At 36.5% G+C, this 27321-nt stretch overlaps 1 protein-coding gene across 1 annotated transcript; it reads right to left on the bottom strand.

The window, feature by feature from the left end:
• Positions 1 to 786: 786 nt before the first annotated feature.
• Positions 787 to 27321, bottom strand: LOC124629435. Its single transcript, XM_047162849.1, has 12 exons — positions 27076 to 27321; positions 17104 to 17379; positions 16604 to 16755; positions 8027 to 8279; positions 5872 to 5987; positions 4438 to 4570; positions 3930 to 4103; positions 2512 to 2645; positions 2221 to 2380; positions 1697 to 1804; positions 1471 to 1579; positions 787 to 1075 (listed from the first exon to the last, which is right to left on the bottom strand). The coding sequence occupies exons 1-12, from the start codon at positions 27319 to 27321 to the stop codon at positions 861 to 863; spliced, it is 2076 nt and encodes a 691-aa protein (XP_047018805.1). The 3' UTR covers positions 787 to 860.

Raw genomic sequence — 27321 nt, 5'->3', positions numbered from 1 at the left:
TGATTTTTTAAAATGGCTGAAGAGGCTTGCCTATTTATAAAATAGATCGAGCATTAAAATATATTTTTTACCAACTTCCCAAAAAGGAGAAGGTCGGAAACTTTTATTTTTTATACCATTTATTTTTATCGGTCTCCAAATTATAATATAACAAAAAACAGTTATATATCACTATAAATATTATTATAAAATGCCGGGCATCTAAGGTAAGCAGGCATGGAATTTGTTCACTATTCGCCCGGCACGTAAAAGTCCTCCCTCTTTTCATCCTGAAGCTCTCTTCGTCTCTGAAATAGCGTACTGGTATTAAAATTAAACTATTTTCACATCACACAAATAAGTATTATTATTTGCTGGAGAATACATGTAGGCTACATACATGAGCAGAAGAAACAAGTGCAAAATAAAGATAAAGAAAAAAACATGAAAAAAAAACGCACCAAAATATCTCAGAGTCGGAATGTCCGATTTCTATGCTGCCTTAGTAGCGGACAGCTGTTTTTTCGCCGCTTCCTGTATCAAAATAAAAATAACAAGAAAAAAGAACATTAAAAAAGATATAACAAAAAAATTGGACAAATCTTTCAACCTCAGTCTATTGATTACTATCTTTCGCGAACAAAGGCCTCTCCTCTCAACATGACATTAGTTCTGATCACCATGCTTGCTTAGGACAGCTTGATGATTTTTCTAATACAAGGTTATCACACAAAGTTTCATCTTCATTATCAAGTGTCTAAAGGTCTTCAAAGTGTACCTAAGATTTTGAAAATACACAAGTCGTAAACATTTCTAAAAATTTCCGGCGCCCAATTTGCCTGACTGATTCGACCACAATCAAAATTTACGTCACAATCGGTTCAGTACACTTGTGGAATTCCCTTTCCCCCCTTTCTAAACAATCTAAAGAAGAAAGATCTACATACTTTCCTCTCCTGCTTCATGTCGTTCTGCAAGTTCTTGAGCACGCGGTTGGTGAGGAACTCGCACGCGCGCCGCACGTCCGCACACTCGGCGTGCACGCGGTTATCTACTACCGCCAACGCTAGCCCTTCTACTGCTTCACCCCATTCCACTGTTAGGGAGATTAGTATTTTCTTACTTATTCAATAATTATTTATTATTTATTTCAAACTAGCTTTCCTAATTATACTATCCAAATTCTTAATGTAAGCAATTACTTCGGAAAAGAAAGAACGAGTGGAAGTGCCATTGAGCCGTTGAGCCCAACTTTCTGCGCCGAATCGCAACACTCACTCAGTGACGTAAAACCAACCTTTTCCAATTGCGTATAGACTAAGAGGAATCTATAATAAATGATATATTTTGCCAATATTTTTCTTTTGTGTTTTGACATGTAGAATACAATTTTTTAATGTGTGAATTTGGCAACACTGGTTCTCAGTAGGTTCACAAGTATAAAAGAGCACTTTCTCTTGTTCTATCTCTTCTGTGGCAACTACAACTTACATGGGTGTCTCATCTTCGGCAGTGTCACCTTGCCCACGGTGACGTCCATGCCCTTGTCCACCTTCGCGGTCACGGTGCGAGACAGTAGCTTTGCTGATGCATTCACCATCTACATAGACGCCACACAGACAGTAAATAATTAAGTTAGGCTACATAGCTATGGGGTTTGTAGCTGATTCATTCGTAAAAAGGACTGAATGTGGTTGTGATAAAAGGGCATACTCACGTCAAGTAATTTCTTCCTCTCTGGAAGGTAGGTGGGCACAGACACGGGATCGGGTAAGTCTTCCACCCTGTCTATGAATGTGACCTCAGCCAATTTCGTTTTCGATGGCTGCAATACAATTACAAAATAAATGTAACACGTGAATGCTAAATATTTATACCTTTCGCTTCAAATACATAGGTACAAAATGTTTTGCCTATTTGAAATGTACATACCTATGCCAAAATGCGCTTGTGGGTTTAAAAAACTTTCACATAGCAGCCCTGAAGTCTGGATTTTGGTACTTGGGACACCAGTGCATCGAAGAGCATGTAAATTCTTTGTGATCTCTCTTCGGTCATGTTGGATTTCCGTCACATCGCGCTATGAGAGTGAAGGAATAGAGAGTGCACCTGTGTCTATGTAAACACGTGTGTACCGAAATGTCCTGCGCAGCTGGCTGATCTCCTTATATGAGAAAAGCCGCTGTGGATGACAATCGGCTAGGTCTTCACTATACGTTTTGCTAATAAAGGGTCACCTACCACAGGCGTAGGAATTCTTTCTTTAATGCTTTTGAGCTCAATCTCAGATTCCACTTCTGCGGGTATTTTGATAGCTTCTCCGAAGCCGAGCATACTCTCGCGCGCATGATGACGCGCCATCTCGGCCGCTATTTGAGATTGCCAACGGGACTGCTTTGATCTGTTGTGTAGATTATTTCATGATTAAATCGTAATCTGTACTGATACCAGCTTCTATACGCATTCCTATAGATCGTCCGCAAATGTATAAAAGTAGCTTATGCAGTAGTTAGTAAACAGCAATGAACGAACCGTTTCTTGCCGACCGGTTGCCTAAAGTCCTGGAAGAACACGACGGATGCTCGCGATTGTACCATATTCTCCACATCTTGCAGTAGTTGATGCACGCGACGACGGGAGAACTCCATTATGGCGGACTCAAGCATCTAGGGGGAAAATGATTATGAATGAATTACATACATAGCGCTTTCCAAACTTTTATACTCCTTATTATGTTCAAACTAATACTAAGTAACAAGCCAACAGAGTTCAAATAAAGCGTTATTGGACACTGCTTCATAAATCATAAGATTATTGAGAAATAAAGATAAAAAGAGCGAAAATATAAAACAATACCTATCTAATTTAATCAAATCCCATCTTGTTTTAAATAATCAAAGCGCCCAATTTTCCTAATGGTCCGCATAAACAACGGTTTATCGTTGACAGAGGTCAAAGTAATAGGTCCCACATGTCGCCAGTTAGTGAACCTACATAAATTACAATGTTTTAAGAAGCTTCTGTTGCAAAATGTTTAGTTATTTTTGGTTTAGGCTGAAAGAAATAAAAGTCCCGATTTAAGACTTTATCATCGGTTTATGACTTATCTCAATGTGAGGCCTTCTCAGAGAAACCAACCAAGCATCAAGCATTCATTGTTACCTCAAACAAGATTTATGAAAAGAGATTGTTGTGAATTCTCTTTTAATGGTGCCCTAAAAATTCTGAATACTGTCCCCTAAAATTCTGTAATTTTAGGAGTGTCTCAAAATTAAGCTCACGAGAAGCTTGAATGACGTCCATAATGCTATTTATATTCGATCTTATCCTTCTTAATATTATTTACTTATACACTTAGGTAATTTGGCCAATTAAGCAAGCCATAACTCACGTTATTAAAGCATTCAAAGCTCATTAATACAGCAATGAAACTATTAACTAAATCGGGATATTCATTAGTTATCCCCGACACGATTCGCGAAGTCGCGTTAATTGCGGGAATAAGTGTAATAAATCAGCATACGTTATGTATGTAGGTACTTCAGTCATTAGGAAAGTCGAATTATAACTCTGGAATTATGGTAGGCGAGGATTTGATAAAATTGTGGGAATATGGAAAGCTATATGATAGATGCTTCATCATCATCATCTCAGCCATACTTAGGCAGATAGATGCTTATGACGCTTTAAAAAGGTTAATAAAACCTATTTATCTGAAAATTGATGAGCTAATTTAGGGATATAAAACAGGGATTGAAAACTAAAAAAAAAACTAGAGCGCAAAGAAGACAATAGACAAAAAGTAGAATTGTTTACATCAAGATGAGTGTGTTATATAATAGCACTCCTTATACATACATGCTTGGCAGATGTTTTGTTTGCCTTTTATATATCGACCCTTGAAGACAATATAAGAGACATACATGAACCATTTCAATACAATAACTTACCTCATCAAGTAATCGTATTGGAGCTAGCGGCAGCAAGGTCTCGATGTCCATCCTGACGCGCGCCTGTCCCAGGATCATGAGCGTGTCGCCTTGTGTCGACATCGCGTTCGACATCGCCTGGGCAGCCATCTTCTGTGCGAGTTCCGGACTCATGCCTTTGGCACCGCGCTTCGACTGAGAATTAGCAAATGCATATTTTTATAGGGACGGTCACAGCAGATGAAAAAATCTGTAGAGTAATGTTTCAAATACTGCACTGATGGATAGCCATGGGCAAACTAACAGTTTCAATAATAAAGCCTTACACCAGAAGGCAGAAGTAGAACATTCTACCTATCCATTGCTTTTTGCTTAATAAAAATAGAATTTCAACATTAGCCCCTCACTAATTATGTCAAATCTCTAGTAAGCAAAATCATTGATAGACAGAATAGTGGGAATGGCCTTTAAAAATGATTGGTGGCCACCAATCTACCCAAACTGGAAAATACATGTCGTTTTTTCATACCTTCTCAAACTCAGAGCCCATTTTCTTGATAAGCCGCACTGTCTTCGCGGTGCCTCCGTGTCCTAGCTTCCAGTTGGCCAATCTGATGCGCTGCAACTCCAGATCTGTGTTGTACGCGTATATTTCTGCTTTCCTATATTATAAAGATTAAATGTAGTTTTTATAAGACCATACATTGGTAAAGACATACAAAGCGTGGAGGTTCAGATATATGAACCGTTTAGCTACCTTTTGCTATTTTGTTGTATGCAAAATTTGATGCAGGTCGAATTCTATAGGCTGAGTTTATCGATACTTAAATCTACAAGATGTGTTCTTTCATTAAACCTGTTAAACTTGGCCATGTTTACAATAAATTGTTTTCTAACCCAGTTCCAACCACTCATTTGTTTCCTCCACTTTCCAGGCCTTACACAAAGTTTATTTGCTCTCACGTGTCTCCTACAAAAGCAATTTAGATGTCGTTCGGAATACAATCAGGACTTTATTGCTGCGTAATCTGTCGCTATAAAGAACGAAATGAATCAACATAAATTAGGATTACTTGCTTATTGTCTCAACGATCCGACCTGATGGGAAAGACTCGAAAAATCAGGGATTTGACTCATTTCGTTTTTTGAGATTATTCCTATTTGATTGGATTCGAGAGTATTGTTTTCAGCTTTCAATATAAAATAAGTGAATAATTCATATACATCTCTCCTGATTATTTCTGTTCTGGCTTTTCTATATCGGTTTATTTGTATAGCTTTTTCGCATCAAAATGTTGTCATGTTCAGAGAACCGCGAAAACTATCAAACATTAAAAATACTTCTGGAAATAATTTCTAGGTACTTCAATAGCCTATTTGATAAATTCCAATTAATCGAACAAACTGAATATTGCTAAATTCGAAATTTTAATTGGATTTCATCGTAACTGTTATTTTAAATTCGTTATATCAGCACACCAGTTTGAAAGCGTACTTAAATAAGTTATTGCGTATAGATAATAAAATCGATGTATATTTGACTGTCTACAGTTGCACTGTGATTCATGGGTTCCGCCCGTATGAGAGTTATCTTATCGCGGGATGAAAGTATCTCTACACATAAACGGGTCTGCGGTTCAGCTGCCTATGACTGCTTATCAAAAGAACTATCAATATGCATTTAAGTTTTGCGTTTTGAATGGTTGGGTTAGTTATATTGATAGTTAAAACTTACCTATTTTTATACATATACTTTTCTTATACATATTTCCCTATTTCTTTATAAAAACTTCTATACTACGATCCAACTTTCTGTATGGTTCTACGCAAGTCCTTTTACTGAAATGTTTGTTTGTTCAGGGATAAAAGTGTTCTGCGAGTTCTTCCGTGGTTTTATTAGTCTCAAAATGTCTAGATATCTGAAGAATTTTCTCGGTGTAAATAAGTTTACCACATCACTTACTTGGCTCTCCTCTTAGCACCGGCAGTCATGTCTTCGGAGTACAGCTTCAGCAGCAGAGCCTCTTCTTGTATCTTCATGTTCTGAGCTTCCACGCGTGCGATCCATTTGTTGTTAGCCTATAATTTTATAGAATTTTAGCTTTGTTTATTTTTGTCTAAGCAGTATATGACAGGTCTGTCGTCAGTAGACTCGAGCATTATTAAGCACTAGTCTACGCCAGTACTTTTGTCCGTGTTCCTTCAAAACAAATTCGCAAACTGGGATAAAAAAATGCTTTTAAGCTTTTTTCGGTAATCGGATTTTAGAGAGAGAATGAGAATTGAGATTTTTCAAACTTGAAGTGCAATAAACATAAATAACTTGCTAATTCATAATTTTGTATCGCATTTCATTTTACTATCATATAAACTACCTGAAATCCTACTAGTTTTTGTGATACCTATACAGCTTTGTTTCAGTAACAAAAACCAATTACTCTGATGTTTCGTCACAGCTAAGTAATGGGTGCGTCGCTCGCCTTTCCGTCACAGAAACCCACGACAACCGCTTTTCATCAAACGTTTACAACCGAGATGAAGGTATTTAAGTCGGTAAAGGACCATGGGCAAAAATGTATGAAGCCTGGGCTCACCCACCAACAGAGATGAGACCACTTTGAATATACTTGTAAAGCACTAAATATAAAGATTTAAACTCATTTTTGCGAAGAATCCATGGGGTTATTTTGCTATAAATATTTTTCTCCGACCATAAATAAACTAATATTCTGCAAAAAGTAGTGCTGTTATGGCAGTGTAGGTTTTGTTATTGAACACCTTTAACTAGTTTTAATTCCAGGTTTAATGTATACATAAAAAATAAAACAGCTGCTAACAGTTAAAATTATTTTTGTTAACATTTCAATCAATATCAATAATAATGTCGTCTAAATATCCTGCCAGTGGATTAAATTGTGAGTGCCTGCCTCACCCTAGATACCATATTATTGAAATGATATGAGCACAACTTCCTACTGAGCGTCTACCTGTTAGACACGAGCAGTAATACTGAGCGATGGCATCTCGACCCATTTCGTTTCTGTTAACCAGAATGTATACCTACGTAATATGTAAACCTATTTAGGTGCATATCTTTTTTTTGCCATGGAATTGAAGGTAGTGCCCATAGTAACAATTTTAGTACAAACAAAAACCTTCACAACGGCATATGCTATAACTCTGTTGGACAATGAGCCCAATTTGACTCATGGTCCTTTTAGAGGGAATTATATTAGGTATAGTCTAGAATATAGAATCGATAATACAGTTAGTGATTTTTAGGCGACATTTTATGTAATACGGTGTGTACCTATGTATGTATCTGTCTAAATAAAGAAAATAAATTTGACAAAATAATACTGAAAAATAATGATAAAGGTTGTAAAGTTTCATTTTAACAAACACTTTAATTTTCTAATAGGAAGATAAAATCAAATGAACTTTTTGATGAGAGTATATCCTTTTATTTGGTTAGATAAGGATATTATTAAGTTAGGTATGCAATAAACTGCAGAATCCTGTAAAAAATGCAATAACCCATGATGGGATCGTTCGGTGGAAAATATTTTGCATTTCATTGTCATCGCTATATGGACGAAAATAAACCAGAAATTGAATTTCTCGGTAGCACGAGCACGCATTTTAAATATTCCACCGAGCTTGGAACGAAAAAAGATCTCGACCATTTACTGGGTTTGACTTACGTATAGGTAGATATTACAAAGGAAATACCTACATACGTAGTTTTAACAAGTTTTAACACAAGTTAAATCTTAACATGGGTACCAGAGTTCACGTCAACACTGCATTTACCTTAGCGATGAAACATGTTGAAAAAGTTTTTATGTTATAGTGTATGTTCAATTCTTGTGCAATAAACAATTTATTTATTTATTATTTATTAACATATTCTGGATTTCTGTGGATATAGGATATTTTGTTGTTACAGTTTTCAAATTAAAATCTTGATAGTGATTATTATTATATTAAATGAGATTATTAATCACTTTAGATGGATACTCTGGTCCAAATATATCAAGCTTTTCATTTTAACTTTTATCTACTTTATAAAGGAAATTTATTTACCTGTAAAACCAAGAAATAAAGCAGTTAATTACCTCATTTTCCAACCGCCTAATCTTTGATTCTCTCTCTTGCTTGACCCTGTTCAGCCGTTTCTTCTCATTGGCCCGCCATTGCCTCACCATGGTAATCTTGCGCCGGAGTTCCATTTCTGCAGCGGCCTGAACCCTCTGCTTAATCCTGTTTTGTTTCTCCCGAGCCTTCTGCGCTCTCTCCCTTCGCTGCTTCTCGTTAAATTCTGCTAAATATTTCATCCTGGCTTGGATTTTCTTTTCTTGAGCTTTGGCACTGTGGAAAGGATTACAAAGTGATAAGTGCTTGTGATATGAACACAGGAGATACAAAACCCCATACCAGCCCTTACGGCACGGAGGTGTAATAATACCACAACAATAATTTCTAGAACAGCTTTCCCACCAATCGATTTTGGCCCGACCCAGGAAATGAACCCGATACCCCGTGCACAGCAGATACGGTTACGACCACTAAACCAATAAGGCAGTATATATTCTTTGTACCAGTACTAGACGAAGTACAAATGACGTGATATTGTTACATTGATAAATCAAAACGTACTATACATTATTAGTAGTGCTATTACTCTACACAGAGGTAGATCCAGTACAGTGTTAATGCATTAATTAAGTGGTGGCTAATCAAAGCGTCTGCATCACCGAGATTAATGGCAAATCCGAGCGTGCAATACATAGTCAATGTTATCTTTGTAAGTCAAATTGATCTCGTATGGTCACATATTATTAATGTTCAACTACATTCTTGAGCATTTATTTTTAGACTAGCTGTTCTCTGTAGTTCCACCCGCGTCTTCGAGGAACTACTTCCCGCAGTTTTATTAAAAGTAGCCTATATACGTCTTTACTCAGGTTTTAGAATATCTGTGCACCAAATGTAAATCGGTTCATTCGTTTTGGCGTGAGATCTGTGACAGACACGAGTTACTTTCGCATTCGTAATATTAGTAAGGATTAGATTAAATCTTTATCATCTACTTGATGATGACGCTCAATCCTACTACAATGTAGAAGCGGTGAGAGGAGGCCCTATGCCCTTCAGTGGCTAATTAAAAAAGATTGATAATGATGATGAATCTACTACACTGTTTGTCAAGTTATGACGGTATTGAACATTGCACTAAAATTAGCAATCATTAAAAGACTACACAATCCTGTGATAAACAATAACTTATTTGTGATAAAGATGCTATTGACGATCATAAAATTACAAATTGCATCCTACCAAGGTTATGCATAATCGCACTATAAAATATACACAACTGCATAATAGAACTGTATCCTTATACACCACACATATTATGAGGTATTTCCTGATCCACTTCACAGCTATGATAATTTTAAAGTAACAAGTAACTAGAGTAAAAAAAACGCCACAAAATAAAATCATCATTAAAACCAAACTTAATAAGGCCGTCAAGGATGCCAGAACGTTCTAGAATTCCTCCATCTTTCAAATGGTAACGCCTTTGCGGTGTGGAGTAAACCATGCTCCCTTTAATTAAAACCTTCGCCTTTCGTTGGCACACGTTTGAGTTAGATACTTGAAATGAAAACTCTTTCGTGGTTCATTTTAATTTCGAGTAATGAGTTACGCTTGCAATGAGTTATGATTGTGGCAAATTCCTTGAGACATTGTAATTGAATTTTGCATTTGCATGCTCATTTATTTTGTTAAATGTTTCGTTAAAATACGTCTTGTTTGCTTTCAAGATACTACTTTTCTTCTTAAGGTTGTCTTAATGGGCAAGAAGTATGCAGATATGGTATGGGCTGTGTAACCATTTTGTGTTGACGGATGGATAAAAGACGAAGATATGAATATTATAAATCTCTCTTTGTCTGTCATGCTAAAACTACTTTCATGCTAAAACTACTGAGCCGATTTAAATGAAATTTAAATACATGGAATGGATAAATACGGATAGTTTAGATTCTAAGAAAGATGAAAAGTTATTTTTCATCCAAGTGCTAGAAGTAGTTAAAAGATACCTCAGTAAGAAGAGAAATTGGGTCATGCGGATTTCAGATAATGCAAATGTATTTTCGCGGAGATTTTACATTTATTTATTTTAATACATGTATGTACGTTGTATATCCCTAGAGGCTAAGATTTAATGAGGTAGTGTATAGCAGCCGCAGGACGCATGGCTGTCTCCTGCGGTTACCGGAGGAAGCAATTAAGCTATAGGAGAGATGCTCTGTAGCATATACATGCATACTTACTTAGTGCAAGTCTTGTATATACGAGAATATGTTTTGGAGCACGGTAATTGGGAGATTTTACCCGAAGTGGTAACAAGAGGAAAGTACGTATAAGGATATTTATTTGTTATTTCAAATGGCATGGCCCTCTTTCGATCTTTTTAAGTGCGAAACCTGTACGGTTTTGAGTTTATGGAGTATCATTATGTCTCAGTAGTTATAGACGATACTTAGCTATTATCTTATCAAAACCCACAAGAAATCCTAGCAGCCATCCTACATTTTTACTAACAGCAATCTAAAAACCGACATTATAATACAAGACGTTTATTTCGAACCTAACATCAAAATCTTCCCTACGCAGCACAAACTCCCCCACAAACGAGCAGTTAACAGGAGTTGACGAACGTCGCCATTAAATGGGTTATGTAAATGCAGCGACGCAAAGTTTCGCGTCTCGAGTGCAACATGCGACTTGAGTAACAAGGGCAAACGGTGCATACAAACAGCAAATGCGGAATATGATGGGTAGGTAATGAGAGAATGAGTACGTCTTTGAGGGTTAAGTTGCTCGTTTTCTGGTTCGTTTATTTGTGGTAAATATGTGTCAATATAAATGTAAACACCCTTTTTTCAAATTACGTCAAATTGCACGATGTTTAAGTTTATTAAGTAGTGTAGGATACACGCAACAAAATCATCCTGAGGTTTTCAACATAGACATTTTGTATGCTCATCAGATTCGTCCCAGATAAAATGCATTTAGCACTTTAAGATTTTACTTTGTAATTTGAAAAACCAAACACGTACCTAGTACTATGGCGAAATTAAAGCAAAATTGGATTTCGAAAACAATTATGTTTGCACGCAATTTTCTTATTATGTGCTAAAGAGAGTAGACGAGACGCAAATGTTTCTTACATTTTTGTGCGTCACAGTGCCGTAGACCGATGGAGTCTTGCCTATTATTTCCAAAGTTCCTTCGAGACGAATACGCAATACCGATACAAATGTTGTAAGGGTCGACCCTGGTCACTGCACCTAAGATTTAAAACCAACACGTTTTATTGAGCAAATCGGATTCGATACAAGACACACACAAGAATTCACGAGCAATACCAATGTAAATTTCGCCACAAGAAAATTTAAATAGTTTCGTTGAATAAAAGGACTTAAATTAAATTAATAAAGGTTTTATTTAACTTAATGAATCTTACGTAATTAAGCTCAGTTATCTCCTTCGAGCAGGTGTGCGTGTAATTAATGTAACTATGCCTTGGGTGGGAACTTTGTGAGCACTATTTAAAGCGCCCAAGTGAAGGGATGAATTACAGTGGAAATTCATTTCAAGTTCCTGAGGTAGACTAGAACATGGCCCATACGTATCATGGTTGTTAGATCTTTTAAGCTTATGCTAAGCAACTAGCTGTTTTGCTCCTGGAGTAACTTCTTCCTGTACCCGGATAAAATATGGTCTATAACCTGGGAATAGTGTACCATCCGAACAGTGAAAGTATTTTTCTAATTGATTCGGTAGATAGAGCACTTAAGTGCAAACAAAAAAAGGAAAAACCTTTACTATTTGCATATATCATAATTTCATGTAGAGTATAGACAAGGGCGATCAATGAAACTGTGAAATAGCGTAAAAAGTATAAACTCAATAAAAACGAAAACGATAGAACGACATGTATACTTACCATCAATCTCAAATGGAGAAGAAAATAAGAAAATTCTCACTTCAACGAATCCTTACAAAGAATGTTTGATGATGTGAGAAAAGCCATAACTATTGGCAATACTCGTAAGTAACGAGTTACAATTTGAAGGAAACTCGGTATGAGCTTGCTAAGTGTATTGTTACGATTAAGTTAATAGGCTGCACGAAATGGTGTTATATGGGTGTAAGTGATGTGTGCCTTATTACAAACTCACATTAGATTAAAGCTAAGCGTCCACTTGTCGGTATCGTACGCGACGGACGTATCGCACACAACGGATCGTAGTATTATTTATATAGAAACTCAAACAAGTGCGTCCACCTGTCCGCATCGTACGCATCGCACATCTTGTTTGAGTTTCTATATAAGTAATACTACGATCCGTTGCGTGCGTTGCGTCCGTTGCGTACGATACCGACAAGTGGACGCTTAGCTTAATTGATCTTAGTACTTCATGATGTTTCCGATAATCAAATATTATAATTATGAGATTTTTTCTATCGTCAGTCCTCAGGTAATTATTGGAGCTGTTTAAAAAGCCTTTTAAGAATTAAGGCAGAATGATGTTGAAAGAAATAGCTCAGCTATTTACTTTGTCTTCATGTCTTGTTATTGTAAGTGTTTACTTGCACGCGTATGCTGAACAGTTTATTTATTTGTGTTAGATGGCAGTCATAATAAAATATAAACAAAACTAATGTAGAAAGAACGAAATAGGCTATCAATATAAATCCAAAATAAACTACAAGCTTCCTTAACTTCCGTAATAAGTACAGTAAGTTTCAAGTATCCAAACCGATAGTAAGCAAAGCGAAGTCTTGAACTTACAAGTTTATCGGGTTTGATTGAATACTACCAACAGAAAGGGTATAATCCACAGAGCAGTTTGCACATGGATAAACCATTCAAGGAAAAAAAATGGTAGATGAACTTTAACAAAAATGTAGATAAGCCTTTCTCGTATCAACACTACTTTTACCTGGAAAATATTATGTCATATTAGTTTTAAAGCTTTATTTCCAAGTTCATAACCATACTATTAATACCGCAAACAATGTGAAAGAAAATCATTACACGCATACAAATGATACCGTGCACCATCCATTTATTAATTAATCCTTATTCGATACCGCTGTATCCTCGCTACGTCGGTGCAATATCAGCATATTGTGTTCTCCATGTAATTACATTTTAGCGGAGTGGATGCTGTAGCAAATGAAAATGCAGATGCCAATATGGCGCGACCTTCTTTCTGTTTAATCAAATGTTCTGCGTGGCGTTTTAATCATTGGATTGCTGTGATTTTTTACGTAGTTAAATACGTGGTGTTTTTGCAGAAATTGTTTTAATATGATGTGACTTTTGCTTTAGCTAATAACTTCATCATCATCCTCCTGCACTTATCTCGGTTTTATTTGGGGTCGGCACAGCTTGTTCCTCCTTGCATATCCAGCTATTAACTTGTGTAATGCCTACTACTGAATTTAGGCTTGAAGAGAGATTATTTTTTAGTTCACATTGGACTATTAAAAAATTCTTTCCAAAGAGCAGATCAGGCTTACCATTATTACTAAATCAAGTAAATTCTACGTTGAACTATTTATCCTTAAATGCAATAAGAGGACAAGGACAAACTTGAACTTCCAACAGCCATAACCTCATAAATAACTTAGCAAATAAAGAAATACGTTTTCCGGACGAAGGTTAATGTATAACAGGGACTAAATGAAAATAAGTGTCGTCATTAATCAGTGGGCCCTCGGCTTACGCAGAATGGGCCTCTAAGCCAACAACGCTAAATATTCCACCTCCTTTCATTAAACTGAAGAAGAAATATTTACTTGAATGTTTGAAGAAGAATGTGCTATCGATGAATAGTTTTCTGGACAAAATTATATAAAAATTGCTTGCAGTGTACCTACCTATAAACCACAAAATGTACAAAGTATCTTTCAAGCATTTTGTATTTTCTTGTGAACTCTAGAGTGTACCAGAAATAATATAAAAAGAAAAGCTTGTTCATTTGAGATATAGTTTGGAAGGAGTATAGTCTTTAATCTACTGATCAGATTTCGAAAATTCTCTCACTTAAATAAGGACCTATGTTTTTGTAGTGTCATGCCTTAATTTTTGCTAAGATATTTCTTGTTTGATGCTTTTTTATAGAAATAAGCTCGCCTGTAGTCACAATATTATGCCTGCTGTAATTAAAATATACTGATATTTTAATTACAGCAGTTTGAAAGAAAAATAATGTGCACGAAATTTCAAAGAGCCCTTAACATATAACTTGTGAAATTAACCAACTGAGGCGAGAAGGGATTAACATAATCATATTTGCACGCGATTATAAATGCATGAGGATCTTAGTTCCTTTATAAGATTCATTATAATCTCTACAGTTACGCGGTTCGCGGTAATACATTTTATGTATGAGTAATTGAATTCTTAGAAATTGGTTTACTGTATGCAAGATGATTTCATACGTAAATAGCTGTTCTCCAAGTTTCTAAGCGCATCCTTGACTGCCTCGTTGGTCTAGTGGTCGCAAGCGCGGCTGCTGTGCTCGAGGTCTTGGATTCGATTCCCGGGTCGGGCCGAAATCGCTTTGTGGGTTTTCTTAAACTTTCACAAAGCAGCCCGTAGTCTGAAAGTTGGTGATTGATTCACCCGTGCATCGGAGAGCATGTAAATGTCGGTCCTGCCCCTGATCTCTTTCCGGTCGTGTCGGATTGCCGTCCCATCGGGCTATGAGAGTGAAGGAATAGGGAGTGCACCTGTGTCTGCGCAAATGCTTGTGCACTATAATATGTCCTGCGTAAATGGCTGATCTCCTTAAATGAGAACAGCCGTCGTGGCCGAAATCGGCCGTGGACGCCATTAAGCGCATCCTTAAGTGATCATCTACTTCCAACACCCTTATAAAAAGTACTCTATGTCATTTTCCTGCCTCCATTGTACCAAATCAGTTTACCAAACATTTATATCGATTGAGTCGTTTTGGCCTCAAAAGCGCGACAAACAATAAAACTTACTATCGCATTTATAATATTAGAAAGGATTAGTCCAAGTAAAGTATGTTTATGAGCACTGCTTTTAATATTCATAAAAAAAAACTGAAGCATTTTTAATAAAAATAAGTACCCCTTTATTGAGATTAAAAAATACTCCACAAAGATTATTATCGCGAATATCGTTGAACCGTATATGGAACATCAAACTGCTATCCTTTACCAAGTACACGTACTAAATAATAACAAGGCAACATTTTCAAAATATTCCATCCCCGTGCATAACGTTGGAAACTTTGAGCAGCCCGTTAACGAGTCAGGTAAATATGTACAAGTTGCCAACAATAGTTGTTTAACTTTTGAACTTATAGAACACAACCCTTTTGTCTAGTAAGACTGAAGTATATACTAAAAGTATTGACTAAATTGTCGACTTAAAGTATTGTTAGGCCTTTACTTCGACATAACTAAGAAACCCTTGTATTTTACGTAGGAGTTAACTATTATTAGACTGGTATTTTATAATTTTTTGAACACTTCATATGACAATGGTGACCATTATCTTTTCATATCTGCTATACCTATTATTGGAACTCCCATTGATACGAGTGACCACATTCAATATATTCCCTTTGATTCGAGTGACCACATTCACATCTATAAATACCAATACCAAGATAAAATTTATAGAAAACATTTAAACGACTAATGATGGCCAAACAAAATATGCAAACACAGCATTAAAAAGGGCACTTCACTTCCAACCCGCTTATTCAGGGAAAAGGCCCTTTGTCTGCATTGTTCAAAGATTTCGGGAAAACGTTTAGGTTAAATTTTCCATTGATTGGTATTGTTAGTACATTAGGCATGCAACGTTAGGTTAGACAATGCGGATAATGGAATAAGATTGACTTTTTATGGAGAACAATGCTTGAAGTGAATAGAGTGTATTCTATTTGCGATTCGTCAGTAGCACTCAGATAAAATCAGCTTATGTTCTGTGCTGTATATTTAGAAAGACTTATTTACGAGAACATTGAATATTTAAAAGAAAATACAATTATTTACGAGAACATAACGCATTGAAAACACAAAAAGGAAATAGGCACAGACCAAAAAAAGAAGAACAACAAAAAGAAAGACAATTATATGTCGGTGAAATGGAAATGCACGATTTTAATTTAAATACTGAATATTCGAGTGTGTTATAAAATAAGCATTAAAATACTGCTTTCAGAGAAACGAAATAAAAAACTCGTCTCAAAAGGGGATTTTTGTCCTCATTTCAGATGCCGTATGGCAAAAATCCAATAATAAAATGCGAGCAGAAACGAAGTGAACATGAATTTTTAACTATGGTTTTAATAATGCTAATAAAACTTCTCCATAATTTTATGAAAAAAAAATTTTATTTCTACGAAAGTGTGTCAAATGGAAAACTGAATATATTATTAAAAATAGGCACTTGCTCGCAGATATAAAATAGTAAATCTATGTTCAAAATTATGCTTACACATCACATCTGCCAAGCCTTATTACAACTCCATTGGGGTCGGCTTGCATGACGATGACGATGGGATGACGGAGCCAGTGCCTATCTGACCTTCTGAACCCAGTATACCATTAATTAAAATAAAACTTACGCTCGTTTCTTAGACGCCCATTCATCTGCGTGTTCCTGCGCAACCTTTTCGAGATGCTCCCTCGCTTTCTCTGCTTTTGTGAACACCTGAAGTCTTCTTGCAACATCAATCTCGACTCGTTTCAGGGTTAAGTCATCTCTCGCACGTTCATCCTGTTTATTTTTGATAGCATTATGAGAAATGGAATCGATTTATCAGAAATTGTTTCTGGTGGAAAACTGGTTCTGAGAATTTTACTTATTTATTTACTACTTGATGTATTTGATACCTTATAATCGATAGTTTATTAGACATTATATTATTTATATCGCACTATTAGGTTCACGTCGTAAGCATGATCTTAGCCTGTTCTTATATTATTATCGTCAGCAGAAGTAACATTTACGATCTTAATAGGTACTCTCTAATCGGCATCCAGCGTTACTACATTAGTTTTTTCTTAGAAGATTTCTAGAGAAATAAACTTAAAGATTATGTTTAATAACACTTCTTTAACATACCAATTTCTTCATCTCCATGTGAATCCTATCCATGAACTGGTTGTACAAATATTTCCTGTACTGATTGAACTCCTTCAACGAGCAGACTGCCCTGCCATCCTTGGTGCAGAAGCCGAGCTGTTTCATCCTATTCCTAGCGGGTTTCTGCGAGAAGTGGTGGGCGAGGTGGGGGTCATGCATGGGCACGTAGTCGTAGGAAACGTTGTTGCAGTAAGGATCTGTGAGGTCGAAGGTAGGTCGTGGGCCACCGCCGAGCCCGAGGCCGAGTCGTCGAACCTGTGAGAAAGATGATTTGTTTGTTAAATTCTGTCGACGTGCTAGCGAATCGTTGCAAATAGTTGCAAAAAACTATAGTCAATTGTTCTTAGGATACGGGTGAACTATAAAACAAACTATTCAAGTGTAGTAGGTATGCTATTCTCCATACTTTATTTATTTTCAAAATTCAACAGTTAATATTTAATTTGACCAGAAACATTACATTCGACAAAATACAAAGGCCCCGTCCGTTTAGGTACATCTCGCCTGTTTAATTTAATGTTTAATCCAATACTACCTTTGGTGTTAAGCAAACGAAGCGAACAATTTAAATATAATAACAAAATAAAGTAACAGCCCACGCAATTAATCTTGAAACTTAATAACTTTGTCCTTTACAAATACTGTGAAAATTTTCATTTTACCGTCCCACATTTTCGTTCGTCGTATACCTATCCAATACATGATCAATATTAGCGAAAGGGAAATATTTGATTGGAGACTCCCAATGGAATTAATCTGATCCTGAAAGCGAATTGAAGTAGTTATCTCACCAACCGAAGCCAGTATGTTAAATCAGGATCTTACTCCAGTAGCAAGCTTCCCATTAACTTTGGAGTTCCGCAGGGAAGTCTACTAGGCCCAACACTCTTCACCATATACATGAACGACATACTCAATTTAAACCTACCAAACGCAGAACTCATATCATATGCCGATGACACAGTAATCTCATTTCAAGCTAAAACCTGGGAACAGTTGTATTCCCAGGCAGAGGAGGCATTGACAATAGTAGCACATACACTAAACTACAACCTATTAACCTTAAATATCAAAAAAACAAAAGCAATTACATTTTTCAAAACTGTAACATCCAGTCCGCCTTCTCACCTCTCATTAAAATTTCACACATGCCCATCAAACACACCAAAAGATAGCTGCTCATGCGAACATATACAACGGACTCACTCTATCCGGTACCTCGGCCTTCTCATCGACGAAAATCTATCGCACAAAGAACACATCCAAACACTATCATCACGAGTCAGGAAGCTCATCTACATAATGAAAAAACTCAGAGACAGGACATCGAAAGATACGCAGCGCATGGTCTATCATGCTATATGTCAATCCGTAATTCAATATGGTATATCAATATGGGGAGGAGCAGGCAAAACCACTCTCATAGAACTCGAGAGAGCCCAAAGAGCGGTCATCAAGGTACTTCTCAAGAAGCCATTCTTATATCCCACAGACACCTTATTTAATGAATTTAAAGTCCTCCGCGTTCGACAACTTTATATTCTGAATGCATATCTGCACACATACAAAAATCTAAAAAAAAGACCGGACTACTATACACTGACATCAAAAAGAACTTTCCATGTCCCAGTACCACGCACCACCTCCCTCCTAGCCAGAAGATGTCCAACATTCCTACACACCACAATATTCAACAACGTCAACCGTAGTATACCCGGATCCACTAATGAACTCTCTTTTTACTCTTGCAAGAAGGTAATCAAAAAACTGTTATTGGGACTCACATACGAGGAAACCGAAAGTATTCTAACTACCTCAACAACACTCGAAAGGACACACTAGTATACATATAATCACGCACACCAACATAAACACCTATCATCACACACAAAAACAACTCTACACTACTATCAAAACCCACAGACACGCACTACACACACTCAAACACCAACCACCACACACAGCCCACACAAATAAATCTCAATGTCTATAAAACAGACATATACAAGAACTTGTTTTTTATTGATTATTATTATTTTTTAAGATTTTTTCCTATCCTGTACTTAATTGTCCAGAGAGACACAATTTGTTTGCATGAAAAAGCAATTTATGTTTTTAGTTTTTGATCTCATTTAATTTAATTTTAATTGTTCAGAGAAAGACAACTATTTTTATGTTTAAGTTTTTGATCTCACTTTATATTCGTTATATAGTTTTAAAAGCTTCTAATTGTCCACCTCTTACATTACAAAGTAAACATTATCTGACCTAGAGAAAAACTCAATGTATAAACTGTCATGTGATCACAACGTAGGTCCCCAAGATACAGGCAGCGCCTAGTTTGGGGACCACAGAACCTATGAAAATGTCTCCAATAGAGAAGTTACAGCGAACATTTGTAATAATTTACTTTAATTTTATAAACGTGACTCATTAATGTAACTGTGGATCAATAAACTTTATTATTATTATTATTTATCTTGTATGTCTCTACCAGACCTCGGGACTATAGAGTCCCGGATTTTTGGGAGGCGAACGTGGGGCCGAAGCCAACACGCTGAAGCCCTTTTGAGACAACTTTAATGAAATGGTGACACAAAACCGACGATTATCCCTGTATACACTATAGAAATGTACCCAAGGACAATCCCCGGTTCTGTGCTAAACTATTGCTAACTATGGATGAAAACTACTTGGGCTATTGTGATGGGATGTTAGTGGACAAGGAATGGGAAGACTATGGGAACTATGGCACCTGCCGATAACAATGTTTGCACACGTAAAAATGGCAGGTGGAGACTCGCCAACTCACTTACTGGGCCCTCGGGAATCAGTCACTGAATAGCAACAAGAGGGCAACAGGTACATGAGCGGCTGAAGGGTGAGGATACCTCGGCGGACTTTAAACGTATTATTATTAATTCCCACTGTTGGGATATAGATAAGAGTTCACGTTCCGGTTATCTGCCTTTGGTCAATTCATAGCAGTACTCAGTAAAGTGTCAAAACTGTTATGAATATATGGAAAGTCGCAAAACTAGGACATACCTATTGCTTGAAAATACCAAGAAGTTCAAAGGCCTTACGGAAAATTGTGGTTTACCAGCAAAATAATTGTGTTTACGGAAACAATTTAGATATTCTTGTAATTTAGAATTTGCATAATATTTCAGACAGAGAAAGCATCATTAGCTCTTTACAAATAATTACAACTGTTTGGCTCTCGAGCAAAATGCTTCGTCGAGCCTAACTGACATAAGAACTTCTTGAAAATTCAAATGTATGTAAATTGGCGAAACCTTAGCCCCGATAAACGATGTAAATAGATCGCTGAAAACCTGATCATCGAGTCCTAAACATTTTAAAAATAAAAACCATATCATTACTAAAATGTCATCACAATTTTATCATCTGGCTAGCCTTTTCCTTATCCAGAGTTTTAATAAATCCTAGGTAATATATTATTACATTTAATGTAGCGTTAATGGTAAAACAAAGTGATCCATGGCAGGGCGAAGTAACTAAGTGCAGTGCGTAAAAAGGTCATCGTCAATATAGGTCGGAAGTTCGTTAAGTGACGGTAAAAGCTGACTGACGCAGTTTCAAGCAGTCAGTGGCAAATTAGTGACGTATAAAATTTTTAACCGACTTCCAAAAAGGAAGATAAAATTTTATTTGTTTCATACTAGTTTCCGTCAGCGGTGCCACCTGCGCCTCGTGGGATCCGGACAAAAGGTAGCATGTAGTCATACTCCTTTTCTGTAGCCATCCTCGATAAATGTCCCATCGAAGCAATTTGCAAATTGGTCCAGTAGCTTTATAGATGACAAAACCAACTTTAGAGCGAATATACTATTCTGGTTTGTATGAAATGCACCTCTAAATCGAGTGACAACAAGATAGAACGCCAGTTACCTTACTCCCTAGTGGCTGGTATCGGCAGGGAAATTGCGGGCAAACTCACCGTGACTCGTCTTACAAAGCAAATAGATGTTCTGTTACAAGCCAGCACTGTGGGTCTAAACGCAAAATTACTTTGAAGAAAATCGTTGAATCTTGTTGGTGTACGCTTGTTTTTACTACATTTATTTTATTTATTTAAAGATAATTTTGCCATGTTTTTCAATCACCAAAATATTTTTTTTAATAAAATACGAACGATAACGATTTACATTGAAATATTCAGATTATTTTGCTCTCTGCGCTGAATTCATGCTTCCAGGAATTACTCGCAAAACCACTTTTTTATGTATAAATGTTACAGCCAAAGTAATAAGTCTGAATATTATATATATTATCTAGCTATTATTTGTAATATCTACTCAATTTGGATAAAGTGATAATTGACACAGAATTAATCACATCATCATCATCATCAGCCTATATAGCAGTCCACTGCTGGACATAGGCCTCTCCAAGTGCACGCCACTAAGATCGATTTTCGGCTGCTCGCATCCAGCTCCTGCCAGCCGAATTAATCACATTAACTAGCAATTTTATAAAATATCTCCATAGAGTTGGATAATGTAATAAAACAAGTAGGTAAACATTATTATTTCATGTTAACTACGTGTCTGGTAGCTGACATTAATATAATTCGAAAAAGGCCATTTAGCCCAGTGCAGGGCACGCCATAATATTAGCGAAAAGTCCCCTCTTTGAGGCTTCGGGCCCACTATACGGACGGCCCGGAGGACACGGTGAACCACACAGTCCAGGTGTGCCCTGCCTGGGACGGGCACCGCCGTGTCCTCGTCGAGGCAATGGGCAGCGGCGACCTCTGGTGCCCGGCCCTGGTTCAAGCCATGGTCCGGGGTGAGAGGTAATGGGATGCCTTCGTCTCATGCAGACGCTAGAGAAATTAACACCTCTCATCCCAGCTGCTGCCATGGACATGGAAGGCACCAGGGCGCCCCGGGTTTCGAGTGACGTCTCCCGGCCCTCGTAGGCGTGAGTCTGTAGGCGGTGAGTTTCGGGTGGTGGATCGTCCTTCCGTCTCTTAGAAGACACGGGCCCGTCTCGGCAGCGCGCATTGTTCCACGCGCTCCACGAAGAGATTCAGCAAACCCCATTGGGTTTAAGTCACTACAGTCTGACACTCCTTCACGCTGTTAACCCACAGCGAGAGGAAACATTTGATGATTTTATCATAAAAAAGTCGACAATAACTTAAACCGTTTTTAACAATTAGTCAGTAGTACATATGGTGTTATACAAATAAAGATTCTTATTTCTTTATTACTTTGGCTTTGACCAGCTATTATGAATAATATCCAGATAAAGTGATTAATTCATCACATTGTCAGGTCAATTTGGGTATGTACATAATGACCAGTGATTATGAATAATATCGATTTAATCACTTTGGCTGTAACATAAACAAAAACCTTCATGATATAAAAGCGGATCCCTCACACATATTTTGGTACTAATAAATCGAATATCATGTACAACCGAAAACCCCCTGCTATTTGACAAATAGCACCTATTTACCTGCACCTAGTCTACCTTCCTGCATACCCTATCGCTGGCAGAGGCCCAAGGCCGGAGATGACAAGCTATCATGATGGCCGCCTAGTTCCCGATGTATTCCGACAAATCCCGACGTATCCCGAAGTTGGGAAAGTTTGTATGTGTTTTGGTGCCTAAAGAGATTTGGGTCAGGCATCATATGACGTGATTAAAGCCTAACAAACCTGCTATGATTTGCTGACTGGCGTTTTCGGATTTTGCTATGTACGTATGTATTACTAATTGAAACAGTAAAGGCGAATTGTAATAGATAATTCAATAAATTGAGTATTATGCCAAACTATGTGTTTTTCAATGAATGTTACAGCCAGTGGTTATAAGAGAAAATTGTAGGCTACACCAGCAATCCCTATGGCCTATGGTATAAAATCACTGTATTTCAGGCTACCAAATCTGTAACTAATCGCATATTTTTACATACAAGTGTGGTAAGATGATTTATTTCGCGAAAACCTACACACGGTACCATTCACCGACTGAAAAGCAAGCATTAGGATAATGAGAACTGCCGAGACTCTTAAAACAGATTTCAAGTGTTGCATACAAACATATTTTGTGGACGGAACCCTTTATGTTGAGAGTTTCCGAGCTATCATAAGAATTTCGTCAAAAGAATTCTACGGATTTTCGTAAAAAAATAAGTTTGGTAGGTAACTGTTTTTATTCTTTGTTATAAATCTGTGTAAAATGTGCTTACTGTTATTTTCTGGCACCATTGTTTTATTGGCATTTCAGTCACAAATGTAATCATATACCAGAAAATATAAAGTGTCAATATTTATTTAATTGTTCAGTGATCAGACATGTGGGGTCATTGTAACCCAATTGATTTGGACTCTCACAAGAACAATAGCTTTTTAAACCCTTAACCGTCTATGATATACTTAAATTAATTTTGTAATAACAAATTCAGCACGCGTATACCTAGGTAAGATGCGAACACCTGTCGCATGGCACGCCATCTGTCGGGATATTTTCCGATAAATACTGCCAATATTAGATATTATGTTGAGCATGTTCTTAAAGTAGGTAATTTTTCATGATAGTGAACTGGTAAAATACTGAATTGCTATGTATCCTGAGACGTTAGAATTTTCCAGGAATTTGGAGCTGAGAGATAGCTAGTTAAATATAATTAGAACTTAAGCTTCAACGCAAAGGGCGTAGTTGATTTTAGAATCAAATATAAGGAAAGCAAGTGTTTCTACTTTTACCATCTCATAAATACGTACATATGTTGTTGTCAGTATACTTTATCTAATTTCAGAAATGAATTTTATCTAGAAGGAAAATCTGCGGCAAATCTAAATAACAAAAACTTTTGTAAATTTAATATTTAAATAGGCATTTGGAACGTATGAGGAAAGTTTGATAATATTTAATATCATTTAATTAAATTGCCAAATTAATTTTGTGGCTTGCCAAACTATCCTTATAATATTTGAGATTAACGCCTACACCCATGGTTGGAAACAATGAACTCATAATTAAATTAACGCAGTACAAAAGTATCAATTTAGAATTACCAATTACATTTACTCGTAAAATTCAAATAGATACTTTACAGTAATACATACAGGAAAAGACTCGGGAGATGATGTTTGTTTGTGTAATTCAATCATAACTTATTAAAATAAAATAAAACAAACAACTGCAAAAAATGATATATGAAAACATAACAAGTCCATGAAATTGTACAATAGGTGCCTACATGGAATAGGAACCGTCTGATTAATTCTGCCGTTCAAGATTGCTTTGCTTGCATACTGACAGACAGATTAACATAAATGCATTTAGATCAATATGACTATATTGCATTGTAACAAGAAGGTATTCTAGGAACAGAAAGCACTTAATCTTCTCAGAAACAAGATACAATGTCGTTAGGAAAATGTAACGTGGATCGTTCTACCTAATATTGTAAATCTTGAAATAATCCAGTTATGATATTCTACCAACTATGTATGTTGGGGTCGGCTTCAAGTATATCTGGATGCATGACTACAAGGTTTTTACATGGATTGACTGCGTCTTCAACCCAGTTACCCGAGCAAGACAATAACCAAGTGAGACTGGTTGTCAGACTAGGTTCTGATTAACGACTGCCAAAGATGATAGCCGGGGACGATCAATGTGCCTTTCGCAACATGGTGAAATATATCATGACTATTCATGACATATATGGTCACCCATCCACTGACCGACCACTACAAGCATTTGCCTAATCTAATGATCGAAAGACTCGTGCAGCTGCTTTTTTAGCCACGAGCCCCATAATACGAGTTAATCCCTCTTAAAAGGGTTCCTACATATCTATCTATTGTACAAAGGTACAGGAATATTAGTGGTCGACCCTTTTTGGTATAAGGAGTTCTGACTACGATAATACGAGGTAATCCGATGAACTAGCATGTTATTAAAATAGTTTTTGCATAACGTTGTTATGTAGGTAAATTGAAATGTAGGGCAAGATGTATGAGATTCATTATGATTGTTTGGTAAACTTTTAATATAGGTAATTTCGCTGTTTGATAGATTTTCAATGCCTGCGCTGTTGTTAAATTAGACTTTATGTTAAGAATGTGCTGATTCATATTTTAATATAGTTAACAAAGGAGAAGACGATGAATTAAAAAAAAAAAGAAAAGTTCTTGCTCATTATGTTTGTTTTTGTTACCTTTGCATTTTATATAATTCAGCTGTCCGCCTATTAGAACGAACTACCTAAAATAATATTATGTAATGAGAAAGATATGGAAAATACCTCAGTGTGCGAGCTCGAAAATGTTTCCTAAAAAATAAATACACACACACTAAAAAATATTAAGTGCCTTATGAATTTGAGTTTTCGATACAAATATCCTGTGATAAAAGCTTTCAGCACGATATTATTCAGGTACCTCCTCTAGACACTCATTTAAACATAACGCGTACAATATGACTGACAAACACAATTGGGATAAAATTCAATATAGATATTTCATTACGTGTAAGGTAATGAAAAAGCTCAAATTGCTTTTTATTTTGTACTTCGTCAAATATTAATGTTTTCATCTCGTTTGATAAATTAATCATATAAAAGATAATGTTTTTCATTCAAATATTAAATATAGATATCCCAGAATCTAAATTGAAGGAGAAATAGTGACTGTACCTATATGTCTTTGAGATGAAATAGCTTGAATTAATTTGGGCGAAGAGAAAAGCTGGTACAAATCAGACAGGAACACTATTCATAGCTAAAAGAGTTAAGTTAATAACTTGAATAATCTCAAAGACATTGCCAGACTAAATAATGATGGTGATAGTGCACCTCATTGAACCAACTAAACAGTCAGGCATTTTCAGCTAAACCTATAAAACATATCTTAAGTACAGAAAATTCTTCCCAAACAAAATAGCCAATGTTTACCAGGCGCTCATAAAGAAATGGAATTTCAATGCAAAGTAACGGTTGATTTATGAGTTCCCCAGCCTCCATTCATTCGTTCACGCATCTACCAATGGTATTTGCATGACAAACATTGACAACGAACCATTTAAACCTGAGATATTAACGCCCAAGTAAACCGACAACGTAAACGTCCGTTTTCTTAAAACAACCGTTTACTTTGAAAATTGAACGTAGAAATTATACTACACTGTGTTTTTTTGAAAACATATCATCTACCGAGCCTTTTCCCAACTATGTTGGGGCTTTCAGTCTCACTGGAAGCAGCTAAATACCAGTGATTTACAAAGAGCGACTGGCTATCTGACCTCGTCAACCTCGTTACCTCGGCAACCTAATACCTCTTGGTAAGACTGGTGTCAGACTTATTGGCTTCTGACTACTCGTAATGACTGCCAAGGATGTTATTTTTTTTTTAAACAACGTTTATGTTGTCGGTATACTTGGGCCTAAAGATGTTTAGGAGGACTTAAGCTAGGTGTACAAAGGCAAAGTTTTGCGCGACTGAGTTCGCAAGGTTTTAGCCGAATCTCTTTGTGTAAGCCACGCTTGAATTCTTTGAATATGTATTTAGAGATGTTATGAATGTGTAGTGGCTTAAGATTTGAAGGTAAAATTTAAATAAATAGCTAACATTTTATTTAATGGTTTATAAAACACACTGTTGGTTTAGGCACACAAAAACAATCAGTCTGCAATATTGTGTAAACATATTCATAAACAAACTGTAATTGTAATTAAATGTATTAAATAATCCACATTTGGATTTATTTTAAGTGTTGATTTCTCTCGTTGGAATTGTGGCAATGGAATAACTTTGCCATGCGTCACACGCAGTTACGGTATAAAAACCTAAGTAAACAATTTCAAAGAAAACCATCACATTTATACACAACATGTGCAACAAAGCTAGAGTTATATCATATCTAATAACTACTTGTAAACCCAATAATATCAGAAGTGCTTACGTCTTCGCCGATCCTCCCGCGCGAGAATATAACTTTACCAACAGGCATTTTTGGCACTGGTAACTTGCACTCCAACCCAAGTTTGTACCACAGGGGCAAGCCATTTTTTGGCACAGCTCTCACAGGCTTTGGCACAGAATCGATCACTTTTTTGAGCTCCGTAGGCTTCCTCAATGTCATCAACGTTATATCGATATTATCGAGATCATCGATCGTCAGCTCAGTCAACTTTTCAGACGACGTCAT

This window comes from Helicoverpa zea, chromosome 1 (assembly GCF_022581195.2).
Source record: "Helicoverpa zea isolate HzStark_Cry1AcR chromosome 1, ilHelZeax1.1, whole genome shotgun sequence".
NCBI lineage: Eukaryota > Metazoa > Arthropoda > Insecta > Lepidoptera > Noctuidae > Helicoverpa > Helicoverpa zea.
The sequence above is the reverse complement of the archived record's forward strand: the minus strand, read 5'-3'. Positions and strand labels throughout refer to the sequence as shown.

What these genes read in the sequence shown, in the direction of transcription:
- LOC124629435 (XM_047162849.1), bottom strand. Translation starts at nt 27,321, where the DNA reads ATGACGTCGTCTGAAAAGTTGACTGAGCTGACGATCGATGATCTCGAT. An exon ending in GCGGGAGGATCGGCGAAGAC is followed by an intron (nt 17,380 to 27,075) that starts GTAAGCACTTCT and finishes TCTTTCTCACAG; the next exon opens with GTTCGACGACTCGGCCTCGG. An exon ending in AGAGGAAGAAATTACTTGAC is followed by an intron (nt 1,580 to 1,696) that starts GTGAGTATGCCC and finishes GCGTCTATGTAG; the next exon opens with ATGGTGAATGCATCAGCAAA.